This window comes from Phycodurus eques, chromosome 17 (assembly GCF_024500275.1).
Source record: "Phycodurus eques isolate BA_2022a chromosome 17, UOR_Pequ_1.1, whole genome shotgun sequence".
Classification (NCBI taxonomy): Eukaryota; Metazoa; Chordata; class Actinopteri; order Syngnathiformes; family Syngnathidae; genus Phycodurus; species Phycodurus eques.
This window is the reverse complement of record NC_084541.1, coordinates 7,827,137-7,846,758: the sequence shown is the minus strand read 5'-3', so window position 1 is coordinate 7,846,758 and position 19,622 is coordinate 7,827,137. Positions and strand designations below refer to the sequence as shown.

The 19,622-nt window shown below is 38.8% G+C and overlaps 2 protein-coding genes across 10 annotated transcripts in view; one reads left to right on the top strand and one right to left on the bottom strand.

Moving 5' to 3' along the window:
* Positions 1 to 1,171, top strand: part of gdpd5a (glycerophosphodiester phosphodiesterase domain containing 5a) — a 29,061-nt gene extending 27,890 nt beyond the window's left edge. For all 4 annotated transcript variants that reach the window (XM_061702134.1, XM_061702133.1, XM_061702132.1 and 1 more), the window contains one exon: positions 185 to 1,171. In XM_061702134.1, the coding sequence (XP_061558118.1) occupies positions 185 to 303 (119 nt within the window). In that variant the 3' untranslated portion in view covers positions 304 to 1,171. The remainder of the gene's footprint in view (positions 1 to 184) is intronic.
* On the bottom strand, positions 1,144 to 18,134 carry LOC133415764 (SAM domain-containing protein SAMSN-1-like). 6 transcript variants are annotated; one of them, XM_061702125.1, is made up of 15 exons: positions 17,997 to 18,134; positions 15,659 to 15,793; positions 15,366 to 15,409; positions 14,594 to 14,634; positions 14,393 to 14,482; positions 14,129 to 14,253; positions 11,974 to 12,112; positions 10,866 to 11,227; positions 8,899 to 8,976; positions 8,732 to 8,842; positions 6,898 to 7,030; positions 5,235 to 5,380; positions 4,436 to 4,642; positions 4,191 to 4,341; positions 1,144 to 2,313 (listed from the first exon to the last, which is right to left on the bottom strand). In XM_061702125.1, the coding sequence occupies exons 1-15, from the start codon at positions 18,018 to 18,020 to the stop codon at positions 2,135 to 2,137; spliced, it is 1,965 nt and encodes a 654-aa protein (XP_061558109.1). In that variant the 5' UTR covers positions 18,021 to 18,134; the 3' UTR covers positions 1,144 to 2,134. The 6 variants fall into 6 exon arrangements, with proteins under 6 accessions (XP_061558109.1, XP_061558111.1, XP_061558110.1 ...); XM_061702127.1 differs by having other exon boundaries at positions 14,393 to 14,467; XM_061702126.1 differs by having other exon boundaries at positions 15,659 to 15,790.
* Between the last annotated feature and the right edge of the window lie 1,488 nt (positions 18,135 to 19,622).

Below are 19,622 nucleotides of genomic sequence, written 5' to 3'. Positions count from 1 at the left end.
TGATGCTTCATGATATCGTTTTCATGATAGGTGGTCGAATAAATTTGTCAAGCACTGTTTCCATTCTGTATATAATTTAGACATCACTCTGAGAGGGAAACAAATTTAGCAATGGACCTCATAGTTGACATAGTTGCCATGATCTCAAGCATCATCAACAATAATGTGTGTCTGTGTTTTCCAGAACTCAACAATGGGCTGAGCAGTACAGAGGAGCTGTCACTGTATCCCGAGAACGGCAACGCAAGATACTCTCACGGAGACATGAGACCGTCATTTCACACGGAACAAATGGGATGTTAGATGACTACTGTATTGTAGATATATATTTTTTTTCTGGAAGTGTTTTTCTATTACTGTTCATGGCTTATATTGAATGAAAAGTCCAAATACCAAATACACATACAGTATATTGCACACCTCTTGGAAATTATTTTTCCAAATTGACAGTATGCATGTATGCAAGCAAAATTATTTTATTTAACAGGCCAAAAACAAGACAAACAAACAAAACAAAAACGCATATTTAAGGCTGAATGTATTATACTGTAAGTCTTTTTCATAATCTTCTATGTTTTAAGAAATGGACTGTGTATACGTGTATTATACACTGATGTATATAGGACTTATTTCAAATATTTTGCCATTGTGAAATGGTTTTTAGTGTGTGAGATTTTGTTTTCGTCCATTGTAATAGATCGTTTAGGAAATACTGTACAGAAAATATTGAGGACAAGCATTTGCACAGCTTTGACAGTCACTAAACTATCAGTGGCAGTTACTGCATCGTTTCTGCCATACCACAATGTTTTGAAGACGTTGAGTAGTGAAATCTTTCACTTGGCTGCCTTATTGTGAAACTGATAAATGAGTCAAATATTGAGGAAGGATTTTTGTCATCAATACAATAATAAGGGATTGTATTTTCACCTATGTCACTTTAAGATGCATATTCATTAATAAAAATGATTATTTGGAAATTGTGCAGATTTTGAGAAAAGAAAAGAAAATTAAATACAATTTCATAAAATAATTAAATACTACTACCTCAAGGACTGGTTGGAGCGGAAAGTCTTCCAATATATAACAGACATAAACCCAAAATATATTATGACTCCAATGTCTAAACGTTTTCCCTCACAATCAGACCAATAAAGAGACTTTTTATTCATTGAAAGTCAAGTGGATTCATTATCTTTGACTGTATTCTTTATTTAGATATTTTACGCCGCCACCTTGCCCGACTGGTTAGTACGTCTGCCTCACAGTTCTGAGGACCGGGGTTCCAATCCCGGCCCCGCCTGTGTGGGCTTTGCAGTTTCTCCTGTGCCTGCGTGGGTTTTCTCCGGGCACACCACTTTCCTCCCACATCCCAAAAACATGCATGGTAGGTTGATTGAAGACTCTGTGCCCTGCGATTGGCTGGCGACCGGTTCAGGGTGTACCCCGCCTCCTGCCCGAAGATAGCTGGGATAGGCTCCAGCAGACCTCACGGTCTCGTGAGGATAAGCGGTACAGAAAATGGATGGATGGATATATTTGCATTTTTCTTGCAATTTTCACAAACTAATAGTTCTCCATCACTTCCACATACACATTTTATTTCAGCCCAAAAAATATTACATTTGCTAAAGTAAACTGTTAGTGTTGCGAGCTAACGCTCAACATGAGCATGCCCCCTGTACAATGTTTAAAATTGTGTTGATCCAAATAATTAAGGGTCATTTTCACATAATCTGATCAATAACAGAGACAATAGTGCAGATATCAATGTCTCCCATGCTGAAACAACCATGCTTAGTCCTATTTTTTAAAACTTATGTATGATTTAAAATGTGAAAAATCGCAGGAGTTGCACAATTTACATATGACGCCCTTTCAACTCTGCGAATACAAGTGCCTAAATGATCCTGACTACTCATTAAACCCATTACACTCTTGTCTTCATACAACTGTAATAACGGTAAAGGAATGCACTTACTTTTTAGTTTAAATGCTCATACCTGTCAAATGAATTCTTTTCCAAAAGGAAATTCAGTGGGGTAAGTCTTTACTGTTATTGATCAAATTATATGAAAATGACCCATAAACATTTGATTTGGGCCACGAAACACTTAAAAAGCCAAATATCATTTCATGAAGCCATCATCTTAGGTTGAGGGGGTTGGTAAGGAAAATGAAGGTCTGTGTCCTCTCCAGTGATGTCGGTGCTGTCAGATGGCATGTGGCAGCCTGAGTCTCTCGGGCAGTTATTCGTGTTCTCGCTGGGGGTCTCGGCCTCTTGATTGGGCTCCTTCTCCAAGTGACAATTAGCTGTGGTGAAGAGAAGGGCGCGTGTTGCAAACTGTCAGTGACACAGTTGCACAACTGCGCAAGTGATTCTTTTTTTCTTCTTCTGTTCAACTGATTCACCACCAGCTGTGTTCAAAGCAGTTCCCCATATTAGAGCCTTTTGACTGATCTTTCAAGACCCATAGAATATTGTGTTCTGCGTCAATAGAAGCACCAAAAGAAAGAGTAGACTCTCTTCTTTCACCGGGAAAAAAAGCTTGTATCTACCTTTTTTCGTTCTTTCGATATCAGCTGGAGAACCTGATTGGTTTCCCCCAAAACACCTGCTTTTGGCCAACAAATGGAGAAAACGAACTAAAAAAAAAACACGTCAAGCAGAACTGTGACTTTAACCCAATTTTTTTTTTTTTGCTTTTTTGACATCTTAAACTGCGAAACAACAAAAACAAGACTAAGAAAGGGCTTTTGATAACTATGAAAAGCGCCTTGAGTGAGGCTGACTCACTGCATGGCTCGAGTTGAACGTCAGTGGCCATTTTTACGTTGCATTCGCCATTCAATCCATGAACTGTGTTATCTTTTCTCACACACTTTCTACTGTTCGAATGTAAGGTTAGGCACTATCTGCAATTGTCTGCATTTGTTTCCTCCATAACCATTGGGAAAAGCCGATATCACCCCCTATCATTTTACGTTCGACTCAAAGGCCGTGCTCACCTCATATCCAAAGCGATGCAATGCTGCCATCTAGAGGCATCTGTTCGTCAGCGGTTTACAAACTTGACATTGACAGACAAACTGGGCGAGGTCCAACTCCATGCGTCGCCATTGAAAAACGTCTTTGACGTCTTTACACTCGTGGTGGTGGTAGTGAACAGTTGTATTCCAATTGACGAATATAAAGGTCCATGGCAGTTAATGAGTCAAGACTTGAGTATGTCTGTCCTTGTGTATTCTATTTTTAGACACTATGTCCCCATTAATTCTTCCATGTCTTATCCATCATCCAGCCACCCATTTAATCTATACATACTTGTTAACCTGTACCTATCCTTGATGACTATGGGGGAATTTTACCAACCCAACCCCCCACCCACCCCAAATCATGATGTTAGCACTACCATGCTGCACTGTAAGTAAGGTGTTTCTTGAGTGTTGTGTTTGCACCGAACATACCCTCTGAACTATGGCCCAAAAGTTCGACCTTGGTTTCATTGCACCATAATAGAATCCCCCAAAGCATGTGGGAAAATGTGTAATGTCTGATGAAAACAAAGAGACTGAACTGAAACTAATATAAAATATAACTAAAATATTGAATTGTATAGGTTATGAGCCACATTAAATGTGGAAACATTTTGGAAATGATTTATCTTGTCTCTTTTTTATATCACATAAACCTGGCATTCGAACAGGGGTGTGTAGACTGTTGATAAAAACTCTACAAATACGTCACTCGCCCTTGCCTCTAACGGTTAGTTGCCACCATGTCTATGGGCAATTTAGACCTTTTAATTAACCTGAAATAATGTATAGCTGGACCTTCAGAGGTACCAAGAGAGAACTCACAAAAGCCAAAGGCCAAATTGAAAACTCTCGGGGGTCCCACCAGAGATTCAAGACCCCATGAAAAAAGACTTCAAAAGCCATATTGAGACTTTAAGCCCCAACACTTCAATGTTGCAAAATTCACAATTAGAAATGAAAGGCCCCAGTCAGTCATGGACCCTTGGATTAGTCAAAGTTAACACTGATTCCAACTCTGAACCTTTATCCACCCAAGGGCAAATTCTTCTTAGTGTTTTCAAATTTTGAATCGTCTTTCTATAGCTAATCAGGTCGCAAAATGTATGAAAGTCATTGTCTTTCTGAGCTTTTCTGAGTTTCCCAATACTCACAGCCCAGTTGTTGCAAGGCCTCGACAGCAGCGAGGAGACGACGCCTGTGTTCTGGATCAGTCACTTTCAGTTTTGTCAGGTGATGGTCCCTCAGCCTCATCAAGTCATCTACTGTTTGGTAACCGTTCTGCTGCAGAGAGCTTGAGTATTCCTGGCAATACAAGCACAGAAGTTCGAGTCAGCAAAGAACCCTGTGATATAAAATGGCGATGTTTTTGGAATTAAGAAAAAAAAAAAACTAATACCTCCAAACTGAGGCGCCTCAACACTTCATGGACAGTCGATCGACATTTTTGGCTTGCTCTGTGGTTTTGCACTTCCTTGCATGTCTCAGGACATGCCTCTGTAAGCTCATCCACATAGACGAATTTAAAGTTGCCTACTTTGTTGTTCAACATCCCAGTCCATATTCCCACAGGACGCTTGTGGATGATGTCAATCACGTCACCAACCTGAATAAGAAGTGACGTTGTGTGAATAGAAATTAATGATATATTTATTGCCAACAAAAACATAATGACTCTGTAATATGACGCGGTTTAATATGACGTGGTCATTCAATTTCGGAATATTTACATTTTCATTACCCATTAATTAATTAGACACCTTTATATCTATATCACAATGTTTATCATTGCACACGCTTGTGCTACTGATTTATCATACCACACTATAATATTTATACTGCACTAGTAAATAGTATCGTCATATATTTCTTGATATATTGGCAATTTTATACAGTAGCTACTGTCCTATTTATGCTTGTATTCATCATGCCTCTGGCTGTAACCCCTTGTGTTCCTAGTGATTTCTCAACCCACAAAGATATTAAGGTCAATTCAATTCTTTCAGTTTTGTGGGAAAGGTTTTGGGGAAGGTCCATTTCTTTCTTTCTTTGACATTATTACTATTATCCACTGCATAATTGCAGAACAAAAAAGGAATCTCTTTGGAAATGTTGGCACGGATGCACTGATGTAATAATATTATGTCAAAGAAATAGTTGACTCTTGCTCAAGTATAGCACTTCCCAGAGTTGAATACCTTGAGTTTGAGAGATTCTGTGTCATATGGACTCGGCATAAACTCTGTATGGACTCTTGCTCTACCGCAGAAGTGTCTTGTGCAAAAGACATCATCCTCCAGTCTCAGACTGCCTCTGTTACTGGAACAATCACTGGTGACTCCACCTGGCAAACACAAGACAAAACAATGAATCTATTGAAGTGTTTTCTCTTTCACTCAACTCCTAGTTCCCCAAATTGGAGACCACTTACAGTTTTACTTTACTCTGAGAATAAGGTCTACAGAAATAAAATGTAATACAGTGAGAATAAAGTTGACCATCATCCGTAAGAGTACTTTAATGTGATTATGCAAGTTTCAAACTGTCCGTGCTGGACTAAAATTGTTCTTTTGTTGTGAGAGACGGTGGCCAGTGGAAATTGTCATGCAATAAAGTTAGGTGCAATTTGATGGAAGCAGCAAATTGCATTTTAAATTGCATTATGGCTTTTAATAGCTGCCTGAGGCAAATATGAGCTTTCAGATTTAACTTCCATAACAACAACAACAAACTTGTGCAGTAGCTTATTGGCATTTCACTATAAAAGCATTATCAGGAAATAAATGGTGTATGCCCACTGAAACGCTAGGGGCTCATCATTTTAAAAAGAATGCAGATCGTGTTAAAGTTGTATAAACAGCGTCATGCAGTAACTTTAACAATGCAAATAGGGGCAAGATCACTTATTAAAATACAATGAATTACACGAGTGAAATTGATGAAATTAGGTGGTGGGGGGGGAGTCATGGTACCCTCTGTACTATGGGTAGATAAAGGTCTCAGTCACATCTGAGTAAAAAAAAAAAATAAAAAAAAAAATAAAAAAATAAAAAAAATATATATATATATATATATATATCCTATTTCTGTAAATGTCATAGGATTTTTAAAAAGATATTTTATTTTCATGGACCCCATGCAATCACACCACAGACCACTAGGGGTCCACAGCCCCCTGGTTGAGAAACACTGCTCTATAGGGATTTTAAAATTGTTTACGATTGAATGTATAATTACAACGTACCATACCAGATCAACATTAGCTGGTGGAACTTCCAAAATAAATAATAGACACATCAATACATTACAATAACATTATATTATTTTAAACTGAGTGTGTTGTACAAACTCTCATGTTTTTTTAATTCATTGCCTCCACCTGGTCTCGTCAGCTCTGCTCCTTGCCTCCTCCAATCATCTGTCTCCATACACCCGTGTCTTGCCCAGGTGTGCTTCGTTATAGTCTGTCTGTATTTATTTTCCTTTTTTTCATGAACTCTGCCTTTTTGCATTGTCATCGGTCGTGTCATGTCATGTCGCCCGTGGTGGTGAGTCTGTCCCATTTTCTCTGTTCTCTGAATATCCCTTTTGTTTTTTTAACTTTCTACGAGGTGTGAATGTGAGTGTTTACGCTTGCTTGTCTACAGTATCTGTGCCCTGCAATTGGCCGGCGACAAGTCCATTGTGTACCGTGCCTCTCGCCCAAATTCAACTGTGATCTGATGCAGCTCGCCAATGACCGCAAGGAGAAAAAGATCTATAGCAAATGAATGGATGACTTGATTTTCATAACATGTTTATGTTCTCATTATACTTTTTTATTGCCACTAGTTTAAATTGGCTTATCATTTTGGTTCTTACTTGAGGAACTTTGTCTACTGTTGAGGCTGTAGAGGCTTTCCATTGAAGTACTGGAGAGCTTGCGTCCTTCAGTGAGTATCCTCATGACACCAGACTCCCTCTTCTTTGCTTCTCGATTTTGATTGTCAGCACACTGCAATGAAAGGAAACACCCCTTTTGTCATGTCATGAAGTGAAGATAAAACGAGCCTGTCACAAAACTAAATCACGACGCAAAGCTGCTGTATTCGACTTCTTGAGCGATGAAATACAGTATCGCAGCATCCAAGTTTATGTAAGGTCATGCAGGACAAATACTTAATCCTGTAAGATTTTACTTGCTTTATATAGCTGAGACCTATGAGGTGTGCACTCGGTATAATGCGCATCTTTTTTTTTTTTTAAACTTCCTCATTTGACCAGCAGGCTTACTTGGCATTATGTATTTTCTTTATGCATTTTAGATTGTTTGTCTTGTAGTACAGTGTGATCTTAAAATACTGTAATTCTCCTAAAGCATAGTAGTATCTTGGTCTGCAATGAAAAACATTTAAATGCATTCAGTATTTCAAATAAGTAGTTAATTTAGCATGTAATGCAGGCTCTTTTGTCTGGTTTGCCCAATAATGGGGACCAAGAGTCATAATTTGCAATCGTCCATTACTGTACAGAAGTGAAAAACCTGCCATACATCGAGCGATGCGACTGAACTAGATGGAACTGGACAATCTTCAAAAAAAATAAAAATCACAGTTTGCGACTGACCCTGGCACACTTCCAGACAATCCTGATCCTGCAGTGGTCAACCAGACTCCAAGAAGACATGACAATATTTCCACCATCACATTGCTTTTCATTACTCTGACTACGCCTCGGTACTACAGTCATACAAATACGGCTGTGCATCCCATCATTCCATCAACTCTTCCTCGCTTTCTCTTGTCCAGTTCACCATTTTTGTTGTGAAAGATCATGTGACATAACATGGCATTTTGATAAGCTACAAACATTTGAGCTGTTGCTGTTGCTATTGTGACGTTTTTTGAAGTGAAATCGTCAGCCAAACTGGTTGTACGTGGTCAACAACTAATGAAAACTAGTTGCAGAACCACAAACACTGCAAAACGTGACTTAGCTGTTCAGTTACGTTGGGTCACATCACTGTGTGCGGCGGACTTTAGGCTAAGTATTTCAGCACAATAACCTCTCGCTCCCCTTTCAATTGTGCCTGCACTCAGTCTGGCAATTACAGAGACGCTTTTGCCATTACTGTATGAAAGGTTAATAGAGAAATTCTATTCAAGAAAATTCAAGAAAGAAATGCTAGGACAGTAAAATATAATTTTTTCGAGAGAAATAAATAGTCGTGATTGACAAAATCCCCATGCAAACACGACAATCCAGACCAGCAGTTTCCCTGTAATAACCTGCCATACATCAAGCTATATAGTATTATTATAATATTAATGAGAAAACAAACTAAGCACAAAAGAGGTGACTTCACACTGGGTGGTTCTTTTCTCGGGAACAGATGTTTCAACAATCAAATGTATACTTAACTAAATATTCAACTGTACACAGCCCAAACATATAGGCATACATGAATGCTCGTAAAATTATAACGTCATACTTGTAATTTCCTTACTATATTCTTCTATGACTTTGCTTGCATAATTGTATGTACAGTATTTATTCTTGCGGTATTACTTTTGTATTGGGCCCTAATACTCCTTCATAATAATAAAAGCCAGTGTACCATCAAAAAAAATAAATAAAGATGCCAACATATTACTGACTATCTTTACAACTGCTCCTATTGCAGCAAGCTTTGTGGACATACAATGACGGCTGCGACCTTTTTCTCTGCTGTGGTTTCAATGGGCTTCGTGTCAGCCTGTGGTGAGTCCTCAGTCTCCCGCTGCCTAGGTTTGGATCCACTCTGTTCCAGCTTTAAACACAAGGCACACTGTAAAGGAGAGCTCATTGTCACAATGCACAATGTCAAGATGGTTAAACTCTTACCAGAGAGCTTGTATTATGCTGTGGTCTCATAAATGGAGACAACTCCGTGGGGGTGCCCGATTTTCCAAAATTGGTCAACTGCGGGGTAAAAGGGAGATTAAAATGCTTTATGATGACAGATGGACAACAGCTGGCAAGAAGCTGTATTCCTCTAGCGACTCTACATATCATTAACAGTTGGTGTTTATATTATTATTATTATTTCTGTTATGAAACTAGGTCAACCTCCAAAAGCCATGCATTTCTTAGATTAAGTGTATTACTTCAGTCCGAACTCCATGCCATATGTCAATGACACCAGTGATTACGATTGTGTCTCTCTCTTTTTCCAAATCTCCCTGCATTGCTACCATTAAGCACCAATTATACAAGTGTTATGAAAGCACCAGCCTCTCCCTTCTGAAAGGACTATTGGTTTCAGTTTAATGGTCTTCTACTGCTGTTTTTCTTGGCCTTTTGCTTATTTACTAGCACAGACTGTTAGTGACCTAACACTTCACTGTCTGACTACTCGTATATACACGCCATTGTGGTCTTCACGTGGTCTCGGCCTGTTCGATCCCAGACTTCACATAAAAAAAAAAAAAAAAAAAAATCAAACCCTTGGGTACCGTATCATGGTGCTTAGTACCCCCACCACACGGGTACCAAAATAGGTTACAGAATCGATCCGTTATTTTGTTTTGACAATAGTCAGTTGCGGCCCTGGTAAACAACCACCACCATCGGTGTTGTTCACCTACAGGGCGGCGGTGGAAATTCTGCTACTGTGGGTCAAAGATGAATGAGAAGAGAAAAGCGTGTCCTTTGACAAAAAGATAAGAGGAAAGCACTGAGTCTAAAAATGAAAGTAGGAACTTTGAATATTGGCAACATAACATATGAAGCTTGGGAGTTTGTTCACTTGGTGATTATGAAAAAGTTATATATGGGTACTTATATACAGTGTGTCCAGGAGAGCAGGTGGAAAGGGAATAAGGCTAAAAGCTTATGAGCTGTGTTCATTATTTTTACCCTGCTGTAGATAGGAAGACAAATGGAGTAGGGTTTTTTCTGAAGGAAGAGTTTGTTGTGAAGGTTCAGATCGGGTGATGAGGATGAAGCTTGAAATTGAGGCTGTTATCCATTGACCATGATGTTCACAGTTGACATTGTGTTCTGCAGTGACAACAGGGAGCAGGTGGGCAACTTTTAGAGAGGTCGAGGCATGCACACTGGGAAGGAGAGGAATGAAGATTAGCCGAAGTAAGACTAAGAATATATGTGCATGAATGGGGGGGGGGGGGGGGGGGGGGGGAGGCTACAAGAAGAACAGATAGCAGGGGTGGAGGCCTTTAGATAGTAATGGTCAACAGTCCAAAGCAATGAGGGAGTGGAAAGGAGGGAGAAGAAATGGATCAAAGCAGGCTGGAACGGGTGAAGGAAGATATCAGGTGTGTTCAAGTGTAGAAAGAGTTCCTGGTACGATGAAGGGCAAAGTTTATAAGACATCGATGAGGGTAGCCATTGTTTTTTGGAGTGACCAGTTTGGATAGGATTAGAAATGAGCTCATCAGAGGAACAGCCTTGGTTAGATGTTTTTTGGGGGGAGGGGGGGGAGTTAGAGAGACCAGACCTAGACGGTTCGGACACTACTTTTCATCCACTGAGCCATTTTCTCTAGCGCTTGTCCTCATTAACGTCGCGGGTGAGCTGGAGCCGATCCCAGCTGACTTTGGTCTAAATGCCCTGGACACTCTGGACCGCTTGCCAGTCAATTGCAGTAACATACATTATTGTGCACACACTATAGCACTCATAATCATAGTTACAGCCCGTTTACAGCCTACACATACCTATAGAAAAGAAAAACCCATGTTGACATATATATCATATCTTGCCTTGCATACTGTGTATCCTATATGTAACGTGTAATGCCAGTCAAATTGAATCTAATCTAACCGAAACAGAGAAGCATGAACTCTTACTTTGTCTTCCGCGGATTGGATATATGTGGCAGAGTCTGTAATTGTGGTAGGAGGAAGATCAGATTCTTTTCTGTCCAGTTCCTGAATCAGACTCTCAAAGCGATCCCATTCTGTAGCCCGAGGAAGCAACAAGTTGCCCCCGCAGACCCACAGCTCATGTCCAGGTTGGCGGCAAGTGTGATAGAAGGGCGAACAGGGCTGAGAACAGTCAATTGGGCTCCAAACACCTTCCCTCTTTGAATCCTCATTGAAGTTTTTTACTTCTTCGTGCTGCAGCTGCTGTTCGGTTCGAGAAGTCGTCTTCTCTGTTCTTTTGCCGAGACCGATGCAGGTCAACACTGGATTGCTGTTACTTAACACATCTGATGAGTTTTTTTTTGTAACAAACAACAACAATGACTAGAATATACTGCACTGTTCAAAAGTAACTGACTTTAGATATGTTGTTTTATGAATGCTATAATGACCATATCAAAGTACAACATTGCTCAGTAAAGACAATTTTCTGTTTGTTGCTTTAGCAGGCTACTTTCTGGTTCATAGAGGATGACAGTTGAGCCATTGGTGCTATAAAAAAAAATTGACCGGAACAAAATGGAGACTGCGGAGTATAATAATGCTGCATTACAGTACAAGAAATTTAATATCCTTGTAAGCCACTGTAACATTATGCACAGTTTGAACATTGACTCTGTCACCACAGAGACAAAAGATGCCAATAGACGGTGTTCGGTCTTCGTTCATGTTTACAGGTATGATATCATATTTGTCACACAAAAAAAGAAAAGTGTCCCAAGACACCAGTCATAAAGAAAACTCATTTTAGCAAGTTCGGCTTTAAACAATCATGTAATCAGTCCTAGTTATGATCGTTAGCATAGCATACACAGGACGTCAGCTATTCCGTGTTGTGCATTGGTCACGTGACGTTCCACGTAGATCGGATTTAACTGCACTTAGGCAGTGATTCTTTCACGTACCACCAGAGGGAGCGTGCTTACTTGTGGTACCCATACCACAATTTGAGAATCACTGGGTCATTAAATACCTTTGCACAGTACTGTACACCTCGCAATGAAGATAGAAAGTATATCGCCACAATACTCACTGCAATTATTAGGCTGGTTCTTTCCTTTTCCAGAAAAACTCTGATGTCCTTTTTTGGCTTGCACAAAATCATGTAACATCTTCAGTCTTCTTGCTGTTGAAGTCATCGCTCCATCGTTCTCATCGACACCTTTACGACTCTGAAAATATGATAACGTTCTTACTTGACCAAATGGACCCCACAATTGCACAGAATCCAGAAAGCATTACTACACTTTGCATTATTATTTTTCATGTACTGTATACAAAAGAGACGCGTTCTCTAAAGCCTCCAGGTTCACGGAGCTTGAGCTTATCCCAGTTGACTTTGTGTAAGAGGCGGGGTACGCCCTGGACTGTTCACCAGCCAAACACAGGGCACATACTATATATAGAAGCCATCATTCTCACACTCACATTCACACCAATGGACAATTTTGAGTCTGCAATTAACCCAACAGACTTGTTTTTGTTACAAACACAGGGAGAACGTTCGAACTAAACACTAAACCTCTGAACTGTGAGGCAGAGCTAAAGTTAACTATTATCTTGGTTGAACACTACTGAAACTATTATACACAGTACTGAAATACCTGTGAATTCATAACTTTTTTGACTTCTGAGCATTAAAAAAAAAACCATTTCAGTTGAGCATCGTTCAAACAGTTGATTCAAGTTGTTCAGAAAATATAAATTGGTCAAAAGAGTCACTTATAAACCTTTACAAAAAAAAAAAAAAAAAAAGGTTTAGAACTTACATTTACATTTTAGCACTGGTGGTAGCGCTAACAAAATGTGATAGGTGTCCAGGCTGGTCCACAAATATTAAAGTGATTCAGGAATGTAATTGCAAATTATCGATATTTCCCTGAGCACCAGCCACTGTGCCATCATTTCTTTTTTTTTTAAAAAGCAGCAATTGGGACGTATGGGACAATATTGCCTTGTTATATTTTCCTCAAGACTGTTGGCTATGTGAAACAGTGTTAGGTGCAGGTGTAAAGGGTCCTTTAAAGAAGATTAAAGATAATAAAGCAGATTAACGCGAACAGTGGACCTGATTTGGCTGACATACAGTACAACCGACGATCACTCACATGCTGCTTTTACCCCGTGTAGGCTCAGTTGTGTCCAAACATCATGAGATTAACGACGGCAAAGTCAAATTTGGGGGCGCTCTTTTCTAATACTCTGATGCGCGGAGGATGGGACAAACAACCAGGGTCATGGGCACTCACGTGCACCGACATGTGCGCTGACATCCACGCACACATGCCACCTGCATGCTTGGCACACAATGTCATGTGGGCACAGGATTACAGAAGGCTAAACTCTCCTCAGCCAAGCAAATAATTGTGATTTGTTGTCTTCAAGTACTAATGTCTACACTGAATGTCTTTAGAAAATGGACTTTTCTCTTCTCCCCACAATTTGAAAATGACAGTACTGTACTCAATTTTGGGACATAGTGAGATTAAAAAGAAAGTATCCAAATGATAAGGAACATTCAGAAACTGAAATGACATTTGAAGTAAAACCGCATGTCTTAATTGCTAGTGTAGCATGGTGACTATTTGATAGAAGTGATGTCCCTATACAATATATTGTGTATATTTACCCAGGGGGGGAAAAAAAACAAAACACTAAAACAAGGGGAGAACTCAAGAACCTCTCAACTGTGAGATAGATGTGATAGACACTACGCTTTACAATAACGTTATACTAAATTAGTCTTCTTTCATTGTATTTGATGATACATTAATATCATATAATAATATATATAACATATATATAACAATATCATATAACAATCAGATAATATCAATATATCAATAAATATATCAAAAAATATCAATATATAATATCAATATCAAATAACAATATCATATATATATATATATATATATATATATATATATATATATATATTCTATTTTAATTATCGTTGACACCTTTCTATGCTGTTTGGTTTATAGAAATCACAAGGTTCTCCTTTTACCAAATATCTTTCTTAGCCCCAGTAAAGGCTAAAATCAACATATATCCATGTAGTAGTCTTCATTTTATTCCATGAATATTCATGTCTCATAAAACTAGGGGAATGTAAATATGAATCCATCATAAAATATTGTTGCTGCAGTTAAACCAGATGAGAGCAGAAAGCCAATGTGGTTTACTTGAACTCGCGGTCCATTTTTTGTCTTTCCAGTGTTCAGCTCCTCCATTTGCTCTTCTGTGTTCCCATGGCAGGCTGCTTCTGACATTCCTGTAAAACCAGGTAAGGATGGCACTAATTTAGATACTGCCAAAAAAAAAAAAAAATACAAATATAAATCCAGAGTCAACATTTTCTGCAGTATTTTGCGAGTTCTTTTATCTCCTTAAATGTTGTAACCAAGGTTGGTGTAATTGCAGTAAGTGCATTTTAATATTTTACTGACCTATATTCAGTTCTGTTTCTTGGTGATGTGTGTCCTTCCTGAGACCTGATGCTGTCCAACATGTATAATCTGTTTCTGGAAGAGAAGACACTGCCACAATAACACAGTTTAAAGCATTGAAATGTAACAAGTGATTGAGATGAGAAACATTATTAATGAGAATAATCGAAAGGGTTGAAATCAGGATAATCTTACACTAACCTGATGTTTGATTTTCAATCGCTGAAACTGGGATACAAGACCTACAAAAGTGTCAAGAAATATCGTATTTGTTTTTTCATCATCATGGTAAATTGTTTTGGAAATTACAACAGCAAGACTTGAACCATCAACGTCCTTACGGATGAGCTACTGACACTTGCTTGCCTGCTCTCACAATAATTGCATGTTTTTTTTTTTTTTTTTTTTTTTTTTTTTTTTTTCAGACTGCATGATAGGCTATTGGAAGATTAAATTCAAATGTTAAGGCTGTCTTTCTGTATTAGCGCTGGGACTCACTGGCGAGTAGCCTTAGGTAAACCCTGCCGTTGAATGAATACATGATAAGCGGCCAAAAATGGATGGAATGATGGATGGATGGATTGAATGATGATGGATGGACAGATGGATGGATAGTTTTGGCACTTAAGGCAATTTACCACTGAGCGTAGAAGGCATTTTTTTTTCAGCCATTACAGAATAATGAACTATGAATTGCATAGTTCATGCAGTTGAGATGGATGCTTTGACACCTTCTCATGTTTCTTCATGCAGTAGCTCAGATGTCAAAGTGACTGCAAAACTGGCAGACAAAGCAAATTGAGCGACACCGAAAATACTCATATAATGATCATAATGTTTTGTATCACAAAGAGTATTACATTTGTTTACGTAAATAAATGACAAGCAATCCGAAAGAAAACTGAAAAAAAAAAAATCATTGTATTACCCGGAACAATAATTTGTATTTACCCAAATAAGAAGATGCACATACCTTCTATTGTTTCTTTTTAATCTTAAATTATTTGGTGTTTGGACCTTGGGAAAATAAAAACAGATAAATATTTTAAAGAAAATATTAAAAAGAAAAGAAACAAAGTGATTAAACAATGAAATATTACCATAAAGATGATTGGCGCTAGCTGATCGAGATATATACAGTAATATACAGTAATAATACACAATATTTATTAACTAGCTACGACTGATGTGAATGTTTAGAATCTGTCCTTACTGTGCAATAGTCATGTTTGATTTGCTTACTTGTGAATAATATTATAAACTTACATAACTAAGGTTTGGATCTGAGCCAGTCCATTGAGGTCTCTGCCTTAGAAGAGGGCTGCAGTGGTATTTTGGTAACACGTCCTTCAGTGACGAGCCGTTGGGTGGTTCATATATGCTCTCTGAGGAGCCATCCTGCTGGATCCAAACACGAGAAGGAAAAAAAAAACAAAAAACAAAACAAAAAAACACACATTCATGATCAACTCAACTCCAAATTGAAACGTAAGCAGTTGTCAGTGTTCATCAAAGAGGAACCAGTCATCGGTGTGGCAGTACGGCACAAAAGAAATCTATGAAAAAAATAAAATAAAAACATCAATCATTTGGTTCTGAAGTTATGCTGCATGAGCAAAATCTCCCTGACACTGTATACAGTATGTTTAATCAATAGCAAGCACCATAGGTTAGCCTGGTGTAATGATGGCATTGCTTGCATCAAAATGCATGTTCGTGTGCAAGGGAAGTGACGGTATTGAAAACATTTTCAAACACTACAAAAACATATGTATATATAGACGAATGACCAGTAAATAAACAGTCAGTGGATTAATGTTCAGTTCTGTGGAAACATCCATCCATCCATCCATCCATTTTCAACGCCGCTTATCCTGGTTAGGGTCGCGGGCGCTGGAGCCCATCCCAGCTGACCCTGAACTGGTCGCCAGTCAGTCGCAAGGCACATATAGACACGGCCAACCATTCGCACTCACATTCACACCGTCACTGAGTGGGAACTGAACCCACGCTGCCCGCACCAAAGTCAGGCATGTGTACCACTACACCATCAGTGACTCTCTGTGGAAACATCTTTGGCAAATTTTTAATTTGTTGTTTGAGCAGTATTATAAGATTGTATATGACGAGAAATAACACAGCGTAACAAGCACTGATGAGAGTTTTGGTTTGTGTTTTTGGAATAATCCTTCTCATTGTATCTTCCTTAGAATTGGCTGTGTTCTTGTCAAACTGGCTGCTGCGAAAAAGCTAATTAACGACACAACTTCAAAGCTAGGCTTGGCCAAAGAGTTTTTGTAAGGTATTACATACACTTACATTTTATTGTTACTCTCACACTATCCCTCCATCCATTTTCTAGGCAATTACTCTCATACACTGTTCTGGCTTTACGTTTGACCAAATTTTAAGGGAGTTTGTATTCATGCAGAAAACTTGGCAACGATGGCTAAAACACTCACTTAAAAATGATCGGTAAATGCTTTGGAGAATTCGAGAAGCTTAAGAAATGTCCCTACTTCCCGATCTCAAACCACGGGCAAATTGTATCCAACTAACAAGATGAGGAGATAATATATATTTCACAGAATAATGCTATGAAAGTTACTGACAACATCTTATACAGCGCAACTGCAAATTGCGTTGGACTTTTGAGTCAGGCCACAAACAGAAATGACCAGAAACTTTCACTATCATCCATCCGTCTTTATTTCAAACAAGATTCGATTTCTTTTATTGTTAGAAAACCTTTCAAAAATGACAACCAATGTCAGAAATGTTGTGGTTTTGGGATGTTTGTGACCTGTCAGCGATACTGAGCACTGATACATAAAATTTCAGTTATCACCAAGACATAATTGTGAAGAAAGACCTTTCTTCCTTTCTAGGGGCACATGATGATTCGCCGATGTGTCAAACCACCGCAGTGTAGCGCCAACTACTGGCGAGGATAACCTACTCGATGTCATTTCTTTTTGCCTTTACGAGTACATGATACCTTGAAATAAGGTCGATATCGCCCCGATACAGATACCTGGTATCGATACTCGCTCATCCCTAGTTTGCTACATTGTATTTTAATGTGATCATTCATGCGTTTCAACAACACGCACATAACATTATGACCCCTTACACAATCAAATGAGATCAAATACAAGAGATGTTTCAAAGATTCTGCCCTGGCAAAGATCATTATACTCCATTTTCTTAATGGCGCTACAAGTACTTATCAATGTGTTTCACATTGTTTTGTTTTTTTTCATTCGCAGTGGGGCGGAACTGCATTGCATTATACGGAAAGTGTTTCTATTATGTTGGCTCTCTCATGCATCCAAATAAAACAAGAAAAACTGAGCATTACGGGTACTATTTTAAAGACAGAATATGTGATACGCTCTCTTGTTTTGGATCCCATTTGATTATGCAAGTGATCATAATGTTCTGCCCAGTCTTTGTATTTGGATGAATACGCGTACAAAAAACGAATACGTCAAGCAAAGAAAGATCCTCGTCAACAACAATGTTGCAACTCCGTTATATTGCTGGATGGATTATTGTTAAATTATACCATGTGTGTGCCACAAAGAGCAGAAATGGGTCTTACCAGAGTGAAGCAAAACAGGTTCATGTTTGAAGCTCTGTGCCAAAGACGGTAACGCCAAGTGCACACAAAAAAACAAAAAAAAACAAAACACTGTGGTGTCCGACGACTTTCACACACAGACGCACACCCTCACACACCCCAGTGATGTAAAGGCTCACACATGTGCCATGCTGCCTGCAGCCCAATAGCCTAATCCCGGTTCAAAATCCTTTCCTAATCCAATAGATGCAGTGAGCTGTCACTGTCCAACACAGGCAAGGCCACCCGTTGCAACAAGACAATAAACAACCATACAGATGGGCTTTTGTTTGGCGTGTGTCTGAAATAATTACAATGACAGTGGTCAAGAAATCTCCGAGCGAGGTTCAAGTTTGGACGACTGTGTTTACGAGGAGCGCGACGCATTTGGGAATGAGCTTTCCATTGTTTTTCATAGATACCCAATGAGGTCAAGTGTGTTTGTGTCAGATTTATCAGATTTATTGAATTAAACATGACAGTAAAGGTATGGCGACCCATAGGTCCAGAAGTATTTGGAGTGGGAAGTATTTTTTGTGGATTTTGCCTCTACACACCATTTGAGATGAGCTAATAAAAAAGCTAAAATTTAAGTGGAAAAATACAGTCAGACAATTAAAAAAAGAGACAATTCCAAAAAAAACAAAAAAAACTAGCATTTGCAGCAGGTTAGGGTTAGCTAACCCTAACCCTAACCAGTTAATTTTGAAGTGATTTTAACAATGTTTGCATTGTTTTCACTGCCCTTAAAATCCTCCTTAAGCATCTACTCAGTCTAAAGAAGCGCCTTCCATTTGAACTGGATGTTTCATACCAGCGTGGGCTCTCGTGACCCTAATGAGGTCAAGCGTACAGAAAATAGGATGGAAGCAACAACCTATCCCTGGTGACATTGCTTGAGAGGCAGGGTAAACCCTGAACTGGTCCCCAGCCAATCACATGGCACATAGACAAACAATCATTTACCCTCATATTCACACCTACTGACATTTAGTCTTCAATTAACCTGAAAACCAAAAATACCGTTCAGTGAGTACAGTAATGTCTTATTTCTACGTATTTCTACGTTGCTCCTGGAGATGGCAGTGTCACCCCTTTGAATTTCCACAATCTCTCACTATTGACTCCAAGATTCAATTGAGATAAATGAATTCTTTAGTGTCTCTTTTTAAGTAATGCGGTTCAGCAATTTTAATGTATTTGGTTACTCTCTTGAGGCTCTAAATGTGTTTATTTCCACTCTTTTTTTTTTTTTTTTACAGCCAATGACTTCTAATGCACTGTACTTTTGAGTGTTGGCAAGAATGGCTGCCCTGGGATCTTGCTGTATATTACCTGCATACATTTCATTCGGTACACCAACAGTCATTCTTGAGAAGCTTAATTAAACACTGGAATTCCTTTTTTCGACAGTCTGAATGAAATATGATCCTCCAATGTGTGAAATTATAATATTAAATCACAGTCACACCTTCGGTCTATACCTGCTGCAGTTAAGAGTTTGACCTCTAGATTGAGTCCAAATTCTGTCATTTCTTCCATATAGGGGATGGAGACAACACCTCTGACCTTGCGTCCAACCTTTAGTTTACCCTGGCATTCCTGTGT

Coding starts and splice junctions, on each gene's coding strand:
- LOC133415764 (XM_061702125.1), bottom strand. CDS start 18,020: ATGAACCTGTTTTGCTTCACTCTG. Junction 15,794..17,996: donor ACCTGTTTTGCTTCACTCTG/GTAAGACCCATT, acceptor GTTTGGATCCAG/CAGGATGGCTCCTCAGAGAG. Junction 4,342..4,435: donor TGAGGCGCCTCAGTTTGGAG/GTATTAGTTTTT, acceptor TTGTATTGCCAG/GAATACTCAAGCTCTCTGCA.